A 9931-nucleotide genomic window follows, 5' to 3' on the forward strand; every position below is an offset into this window, starting at 1 on the left:
AGACGATATCACCTTGGCGGATCAAACACCAATCGGCCTGCAAAGGAAGCTAACCAATCTAGCATGGTACATCAAAACAAACAAACTGCAAATCAACATCAATAAAACAAAGAGAATGATCCTACGGAAAAACCAAAAAAACAACAAACGGCCGAAGAGCATCTCGTGGCAACTTGAAAGCAACTCAATCGAAGTAGTGACAGAATTCAAATATCTGGGCGTCACGCTGGACAACTCTCGCTCGGAAACCTGCATGCAACGCTTCATCTGGATGAAAGTAAGATCCTCAGTAACCCAAGCACGCATGCTAGATAACAAATTCGGCCGCTTCTCCATGATCCCTCTGTTAAATTACTACAAAACAAAAGTGGTCCTCACCCTGCTATACGGAGCCAAAGCCATGCCAGCGCTTCCAGAGGAGATCTGGGAAAAAGAAATCGAAGGCTTCTTCTGGAGATCCGTACTGTCACTCGCCAACTCTACATCAATGCCAGCCATCAGAAGAGAGCTAGGCCTTAACTCCTTAGAAGCCTTAGCGGAAAACGGTATACACCGAATTGTTCGAATAAACAATTGACCGATTTTAAAGGGTCACAATTAAGATATAGAATGATATATATATATATATATATATATATATATATATATATATATATATATAAATAAATGGGTTTTGGGTTGGGTGGGGGTTGCGTGGGGTTTCCCCCCCACATATATGTTACAATTGACCTTCACAATTAGGTCAATTGTGAAAAGGTCAATTGTAATTCAAACAGTTGTAATACGAACAATTTGTATACAACCCGGAAAACAGCAGTATGACTCTCTACAGAAACATCCTGCTCCCGGAAGCATCGCCCTTATATAACTTGCTTCAAAAAGAAATCAAGTCAGGCAGATCTAAAATGCTAACCGTCGGGCGACAAAGAAAAAGGCCAAACTGGCGACAATAGTATGCTCAGAGGAGGAGCTGCTACAGAATCCACTCAGAATCAAAAAAAACAAAAAACTAGAGGAACTAGACTGGATCAACACTCAAGAAAGGGCGGACAAAAACAAGCTCTTAAGTCCTCTGCCACCTTTTGCCAGAAAAGCAAACGATGCAGCTGAAATATACAAAAAATTCCCTAGCAAACCGCTCCGCCACCTTTTCCTTAGAGCTAGATTGAATCTACTCCCGACCAATGAAATCCACCTCATCAGAGAGCTGTCGAACTCGAATTCTTGCAGACTATGCAAAAAGAAGGACGAAGTAGAATCCATTCGCCACCTAGCAACCACATGCCTGGCACTACTAACAACCAGAGAAAGCTACTTAAAACCGGTCCTGGAGCCTTATGGGGGCCGCAAAGAATCGACCTGGTGGCCAAACATGATCAGCGGCCAGATAACCGCATGGGCAATCGTCACAACCAAAATTCTACAAATTGCCCTAAGAAAAATCGAAACTGAGACTCAGAATGAAATAGAAACACAAGCATAGCAGGAGAAGTTAGACGTGCAGTATGCTTTGTACTAACTCCTGGTTACCCAGTGATAGCTTGTGGCTTTTGGGTGAGGTCAGACACACTGGAGCTGGTTTAAGATCCTGCTAGCAAAATCTTAATTTCGAACCCTGTAACTAACAGTCATCCTAGAGACAATGTTCGACCAAAAAAACTACCCCCCTCCACTCCCAAATGGCAAAGCCTGTCTGACATCTTAGATCCAATACGATCTTACACAATGAAAGACATGAATCTCAATGACTAGGTGGAACAGAATGGAAACTCGACCCAGTCGTGTGACTGGTGCTAGTTTTCACCAACACAGGCCTGGGAACAAGATCCAATCAACATACCTAGGAGATTGGACTCAGATGGGTTGGTCCCCACTCCCCTTTTCTATTGCCATAAAGCAACTGAAAAATAACTAAAGCCCCCACTTCACACACCGGGAGAACAACATGATTTGAAACTCACACACGGATCAATAATAGACCTGAAATCTGATGATTCGGTCGGGTTTTAAGTCCCCATAACAGGAGCCCTAAATCTCAAGCAACCAACTAGCAGCTAAATCACCTAGCACTTTACTCTACACACCCAAAGACCACCTTGCACATAGCAGCATCTGGTACACGAACACCAGATTAGCCTTGGCAGAGCTTTGCCAAAGAACACATCTTGACCGATCACACTCCACCAGCTAACCTGAGCTGCAGTACTGCAATGTATTGGCTCCTTTAGGATAAACCACATATACCATCACTGGCAAAGAACATAGAACCATATAAGCAGTCTGCTCTCATTCACACCTGCCTCCCTCTAGCCAGGTGGTATTCAAACTTTTTTCACACAGAGAGCGCCCCCGCCCCTTGAGAAAAAAATGGGTTTCTGGTCTTCCTGCATAGGGGTTTATCCACCCTGTAAGATTTTCTACTACTTATATTTTCTATTAAAAGCAGCCCCCTTAATCCCTCTTTAAAGATACTGCCCCCCCTCCGGACATCGTTTGAGCCCATCGAAGGGGTCCATACCCCCTAGTTTGAAGACCACTGCGACTATCCCATTAACAACCCCTGCCCCTTTTCTTTCTGGGCCATGCCCAAAGAGGCCATCGAGACCTACAAGCAAAAACCAGGCCCACTGCAGTTTCCAATGGGAACATCATCTTGAGAAAGGGGGACAGAGCACCAAATACCAGGACAGGCCTGGCAAAACCGGGACGTCTGGTCACCTTATAAACGGGAGCCCAATGTGATACTTGCTTAGATCTCACTCGCATCTTTGATGACATATTGTGAGACCCAAACATCCCACCACACACAAAAACTGGAATTTTTCCTCTATAGTTGAAACCCCCTCTATCTCGGCTCCTGCTATATAATCTGTGGTCAAAGTGGGCGGGAACTAAAGGGTACAATGTACCTTTACTTTCCTGAAAAATTAAATAGCTCCCTTACTTTTTTCCGACCGAAGCACCTTCACTGGGTGGGAGCCTGTGTATTGCAAGCAGTAATACGCTATTGTCATAGTGCCATGAGCTACCTGACAAAGCCAGTGTTGCTGCAGTTAATTTTGATAGCATGTTGCCCATTCTCGTCGAGCCACACAACACAAAACAAACAGGGATCTACAAGTCTCTTAATTTAAACGTGATGAACATTAGTGCTGGCACAGCTGTGTGTGGGTAATGGGGGTGCGTATGGCGTTTCCTGTGTCCCTTATGCAATGATTAGAAAGGGGAAGTATGCATAAGCTGTACGGAACAATAATTGAAATAACAGTGATCCTAAGATGCGTTTTATTTCATTGCGTTACTTTGGGGAGGAGTGGGAGAGAGTAGGTAGCGGTTTTGTATTGGGGTAATGGGGTAAAAGGGAGGAGGGATAGCTGGGGGAGGTTTGAGGGTGCACAGGTCCACGACTTTGTACATCTCTGTGATCATACCTTTAAGGCAGTGGTATTCAAATTGTGGGGCAAGGCCAGCATGAAATCTAAAAAAAATAATAAACAAGGTATTTTTTTTTTTTTTTTAGATTGGACGAAATGGCAGGGGCGGCTCACATGGTCGGGCAGAAGCATGAAACTGTCTCAGACACCAATGAAAAAGTGGCCCCCAATTGTAAACGGATATTCATTGCTTTAGTCACAGACTGTTTGAATAGTACCCAAGGGGGTGCTTTGTGTTAAAATATAAGTAAATTCTGATATTTAAAGAAGAAAGATTTACCAATGCAAGACGCCCTGCAGGAAAAACTGAAACTCTTGATTGCACAGACCAAAGCAATAAATATGAAGTACAGAAGATTCTCCTTCATACCGGTTCTGAAGTTTTATAAGTCCAAGATCATACCGAGTCTAACATACGGAGAGGAAGCAATTCCAAACCTTCCTGAAATCCTATGGGAAATGCTAGAAGGAAAGTTTGGCAAAAGGTGTTGACACTCCCACAATCAACACTGATAGCATCGATCCGGAGGGTCAATCTCATCGATAGTGACTCTCAATTAAATCATGCTCTACAGGAAGGTAATTGATCCTTCGAGTCCTCATACATTCAGTCTGATCAGAAAAGAGCTGCAGGGAAATACCACCAAGATCATGTCGAGATGGATCATGGACATTCAAGATCAACTAGAGCAAATCATTTGCACAGGGGAAGGCCTACTGAAAAATCCGAATAAAGTAAAAAAAAAAATTAAAAAAAATAGTTACTTATGCACGATTGGATAACAACGCAAGACCAGGCTAACAAAAACAAATTGACAAAAAATATTCCCCCGATGACAAACAAAATCAATCAGTCACCAAATTACATTCGAAAATTCTCAAACAAAAGTTTAAGGGAAAACTTTATGAGAATAAGATTGAACTTACTGAAGACCAAGGAGGTGGTTGCTATAAGGAGTAAACTAAGTGAAAACTACTGCTGTTTTTATAAAACCAAAGAGTCAACTGAAAATTTGAAACACCTTTTATTAAAGCGCCAAGCTCTAGCGATGCAGCACTAGACCTACTTGGGACACATTCTCTCTGATCTTCATTTCTATGAAGAAAACGAATGGTGGTCACGTTTACTTAGTGGCGAAAGGACTACATGGGTGATTGCTGTCACTAAATTCTTTGAGAAGTTGGAACTGGATACTCCATGAAACAATTGAAAGCTAAACTATTGACTAATAGAAAAAAAAAAAATAATAAATTCAAAAAAATGGGTCGGGGGGTGGGGGGGGGTGTTCTTTCAACAGATCCACAGAACCTGCCTCGAAAAAAGAAAGGAGAAAACTCCAGGGGATTTGAGAAAACCGATTGATCATTAACTACTTTGTGTCCTCAACCTTTTTCCTTTATCGCACCCCCCCCCCTCTAGGATCTCGATTTTCTTTTTACTTGGACAACAGAAATGAAAAAGTCGACTATTGTAAAAATTGATTTTCAATCAAAACAAGTAAAAAATAAAAAAGTTTATTCATTAACGATGGTCAAAATTACTAACTGCTCAATGGTCAAAATCTAACTGCATAGTGAAGTAACTCATCAAACTGGCCCACATTGGCCAAAAAGGTGGCCCATTTTAAATGGCCCACACTAGCATTTTTGATACATGCATTGTCCTATAAGCCAGTCCGAGCCTGGCGGCTCATCCATAATGGCGAGGGAACGCCCACCCAGTGGCCCCCTCGCCCATTACGGAGGAGCTAAGGAGCCAGCCCAGTGAGACAATGAGCACTCCCTCAGCTGCTTTTCCCAGCTGAGGGAGTGCTCCTGGGCTGGCTGAACTGTCAAAGGGAAACACCATTTCCCTTTGACAGTTCTGTTCAGTGCCCCAGCCGCACGTGCTCACTGAGCCATGCAAGGCTGGGGCGTTTTGCTTTGCCAGCATTGCATAGCTCACTGGAAATGCTGGCTGGGGCACTGCATGTCTGTATGTGCGAGGGGGAGCTCCTGCACCTCTTCGCACATATGGACAGAGCAGCCTGGAGCGGGGGGTTTCAGCACCCACGCGGAGGCCCCTGCAGAAGGTACGTTTATGTTCTTTTTTTTATTTTTTATTTAAACATCTGTATGGATGCGTGTATGCTTGTGTTATAAGTGAAGATGTGGTGGTCGTGGTGGTGGTGGTGGGTGTGTGGGTGTGTGGGTGTCCGTTGAGCTGCATTTGGCAAGTGGTGGATAGAGGGGGGAAGAAGGGTTTACAACAAAGGCATTTTAAAAATGCCTAAACGACTTTGTTGCACAATACCCCTACACACCTGCCAAAATCAGCTCTCCTTTTGAGGCGCTGTGGAGCCCAGGGAACAGGGATGGTGTTTTTTTTTTTTTTTTACTGGATTTCTATCATAGATGTCCAGTCAAAAATACCATGCTTTCCCCCTTGGCACCCCAATGCCTTGCATACACACATAATCGTGTTGATTGTGTTAGGCCCAGTGGGACCCAGGGGTCAGGGATGGTATTTTTTTACTGGCCATCTATCATAGATGTCCAGTAAAAATGTAATGCCTCCTCCCTGGTTCCCCCAGAACCAATTGCTAACTGTTTAGCTATTTACCCATTTCTTCTTTTAAAGTATGCTCTACAATGCAACGGACCTATGTGATTATTGCGACGGCCCAAATTGCTGACTTTTTTTTTTTAACCCTTTACACCACATATATCTGTGGGGGAAACCCCCCCGCAGCCCACCCCATATTAATATTATACTCCAAACCCCCCACATATATATGTGATGTAAGGGGGGGATAAAAAAAAAAAGTCACCATTTTCGGCCGTCGCAATTCCAAGGTCGACATTTTTGTACGATTCTCAATGCAACATTTTAACCCATTATTTAAAAAAACAAAACACATCACAGGGGAAAACCTCCCTGATCCCCGCTTGATTGGTTCAGGCTACCTCACTGCGCTCGGTCGCTTAGGCATTTTTGGGGAAATAGTTATGCCCCTCCACTTCAAAAATGCACCAGCCGCCACTGGCCCTCAGACTGCGTTGGGAACAGGGAGCCCAGGGACTGTGATGGGAGCAGGATGGACGGGTACCATGGGATAGTGGTGGAAGCAGGATGGGAAAAGCCCATTGGGTGCGATGGGGTGGGGAGAGCCCAGGGACTGGGTAGGAGTGGGATGAGGGAGCCCAGTGACTGCGATGGGAGCAGGTGGGGGAGCCCAGGGACTATACTGGGAGTAGTGTGTGGTGACAGCACGCAATAGTGATGCGAGCCCGGGAGGATAGCTCAGCAGCAACGTGCTTGCCTTGGAAGCAAGACGACACGAAGCAACACAGGTTCGATCCCTGGGTCCGCGCTTAGAAACCTCCGGGTATTAGGTTATTTATAACGCGCTTATCATATCATACATACTGTCCATTTGGCATTTTTGGGGGGTCCTGGCCTGCCCAAATTTTGCTCCATGGGGGCCCCAGCCAAAAAAGTTTGAAGACCACTGCTTTAGGGTGAAGGGTATAAAACCGGTGACCTATACTTCCCGGGTACATATTATTTAGGAGGGGCTTTGGATAGCTGGCTACAAAAGAGAGGGTGTGATTTATGAATACATGGAGGCGGATGAACGTAATGGTACTTAATGAGTGTCTGCCGAGGTGTAGAAGGGTGCCAGACTTACCCGCAGAGCTCAGGGTGGTCCCAGCTCTGATCATTGCTCCCCCGGGAAAGCAGCGGGATGAGCAGTAGCAGAAGGGTGGGGCCAGCAGCTTGCATTGTGGCCCCTCTGCTCTCGTTTTTGCGAGCCCCCGGCAACTACAGATGTCTTAGGGACGTGGGAGTAACAACAGGAAGCGGCAGCACTGACAGTCAGTCACATGCACTGGGTTTATGATTAAGAAATGGAGGAAGGACTTCTCTGTGAGCAGCAGCAAGCGTACACGGCGTCCATTTTGTAGTGGTTTTTGATCCCACACGAGCCGCCAGATTTTAGAAAGATTAGGCGGATTGGCAATGATAGTGTTTGTTAAATGTGGAAACATGTAAGGTATTCACTCTTTGTGTAAAAAAGCATTTTAATTTTACTTTATAGTGAAACATAGTATGGTAGTATTGTTTCTCATATACATATATTAAACTATAACTTGTATATTAATTTGTAAAACACTGTCATAAACATTTATTTTTAATGTCCTAAATTACAACTGCATATCTGTTTCTTTTAGGGTGTACCGTTATATATACATGAACATTCGCATCTCCAAATGGTCGCTAGCATTAACTTCCTGAAGGGGACCTTTGTGAATCTAAGTACGCTTCTTATTTCCACGATGAGACCTTTAGTTGTTCTGAGTGTTTGAACTGTCGCGTGATCTGCAGTGTGGACCTTTTAATATTGTTTTGCGCTTAAATGATTCTGTGAATTGCTTAAATGTTATTAGAGAATTATTCGGGCCGATGATTGGAGAAAGACAGAAGAGAAGAGAGCGGAATCCTATACTCATACCTTCTTCAAGAGCAATTTTGGCCTTCTAAATGTAACAAAATGCTATCTAAACACATTTCAGATAAAGAGAATGAGGAACGTCTTAATGAGAATGAGATTAAAATTAATCCACACCAAAAGAACACGTAAGAGTTATAATAAAGTGGAAACCGATAAATGTCGATTGTGCGCCATACAAAAAGAAACATTAGAACATCTATGTATATTCTGCCCGGAACTGAGAGACTTAAGAGAGACCCATCTCCTAAAAGAACTTTACAAGACCTACTGGAAGGAGATTTTAAGAAATTAACGAAATAACTCATGTGAGGCTTCCCTTCCATCCACTAGTGGTGCTCCTGGGGGAGGCGGTCGAGGGATGTTATGCAATCTCAGGACCTACAGTCACGCTTATCACCCATATGTTGAGCGCGGCCAGAATTACGATTGCACAAGCATGGAAAACTAAGGAAGGACCAATAGTAGCCATGTGGTGGGTGAGGTTGTGGGGAGTGATGGTGTCAGGAATAGAGGATGGGGTAGACTTGGGGTGCTGCAATGCGTGAGATGAGCACGGTTGGGCAGCTACAGGGGCAGAGACTTCAATTCCCAGCAGCCCCTGGGCGTTTTTGTAGTCCTGTCTTCGCACGCGTTGCCAGCTGATTACAATCAGGAAGGCTTATCAGCCAGCAACGGCGCAAGACAGGTGCGGCTTATTTTGGCGTGGAGGAGGTTTTGCTATGCCCAATGGCTGGATGATTTACTGACCTGGAGGAACACGCAGGTCGGAGAGGGGAGACGCTGCCAGACTGTTTCTTTGATGCAGCGCCTTCTTCGTCCGGGTAGTCCCAAGGACAGACTTGCCAACATTCTGAAGCCCCTCAGAGGGAGATTTCAGCACCGAAATCGGAAGAATGCATTTTCCCCATAGGAATGCATTGGGGATATTGTTATTTTAGGTGGGAGACAGTAACAAATAGTACTTTTTTTAAAAAAAAAATCGGGAGTCTCCCGCCTAAATCGGGAGGGTTGGCATGTATGCAAGGGGCTCCCGGGCTAAAGATAAGTACTACGGGGAGCGGGTGCTGTGATTTATGACCTACTAGTGTTCTCTCATTGCAAGAGTGTTGGAAATCAATTATTCATGGCGTTTGTTTGTGAAAGCAAGGTTTTATTGGATCACACGTGCTAAGAAAGAAACGCTTTTGAGTCTGGATGGGAAATGCTGATTGTTCTTTGATAAGGGGCAAGAACTTGGCATGAAAATGGTTGCATACAATCCTGGGCTCAGAGAACAAGTATCTTAGTGGACATGAAACAAGTTTTGGGCAATGGTTCTAGTGCTGTGAACTGGGACTGTCTACAGTGTGCTAACCTTTATGTATGTGAATGTGCTTCTGCTGCTTTGCCCAAACGGGGCATGTGTTAGTCTTTTCATGCAGTGATATTATTCCCTTGTTTATTTTATTCCGCTTGAAAGTCTATTGCTCTCTATGTGTTCATGAAATATGGTGCATGTATTAAGGTGTTCCTAGGTAGGGTCAGGTGCCTTGCAAGAGTGCAAGGAAGTAAGTACGGATTGGTGTGTCAGGAGGGTATTTTCCCTTGTTTATGCAGGTTAGGTTTTTACCCTGTGGTTCCCCATTCCTATCCAAACTAGGTGCTCCCTACTCCTTTTTCCAGTGTTCCTAATTCCCCCACCCTATCCACAATCTCTCCCTAATCCCCCTTACCCCCATTGGCTGCCACGGGGTGTCCTGTGTATATACAATCAGGTACCTGTGCCAACCACGGTGGGAGGGGTCGATTCATTCGGGTTCTGTGATTCGGGAAAGAGTGTTGAACTCTCTTACCTAATAAGGTGTGATTGTGACAGATGGCTATGGAAAAGGTGACAGCAATAGTTCTTGGCTCCTATTCAAAGTATCTGAACACTTGGCTACCACTACACAAATTCACAGACGATAAAGAGCAGATGTACTTTAAGCCTAGATTGCTCCGTGCAATACCTATTATTTGACA

At 44.4% G+C, this 9931-nt stretch overlaps 1 protein-coding gene across 1 annotated transcript in view; it reads right to left on the reverse strand.

Moving 5' to 3' along the window:
* Positions 1–7266, reverse strand: part of IGF2R (insulin like growth factor 2 receptor) — a 2762372-nt gene extending 2755106 nt beyond the window's left edge. Inside the window, 1 exon segment of the mRNA XM_069606818.1 lies at positions 7106–7266. Within this exon segment, the coding sequence (XP_069462919.1) occupies positions 7106–7200 (95 nt within the window). The 5' untranslated portion in view covers positions 7201–7266.
* Positions 7267–9931: the final 2665 nt, after the last annotated feature.

Source organism: Ambystoma mexicanum, chromosome 4p, assembly GCF_040938575.1.
Source record: "Ambystoma mexicanum isolate Mex_15411 chromosome 4p, UKY_AmexF1_1, whole genome shotgun sequence".
NCBI classification, from domain to species: Eukaryota; Metazoa; Chordata; class Amphibia; order Caudata; family Ambystomatidae; genus Ambystoma; species Ambystoma mexicanum.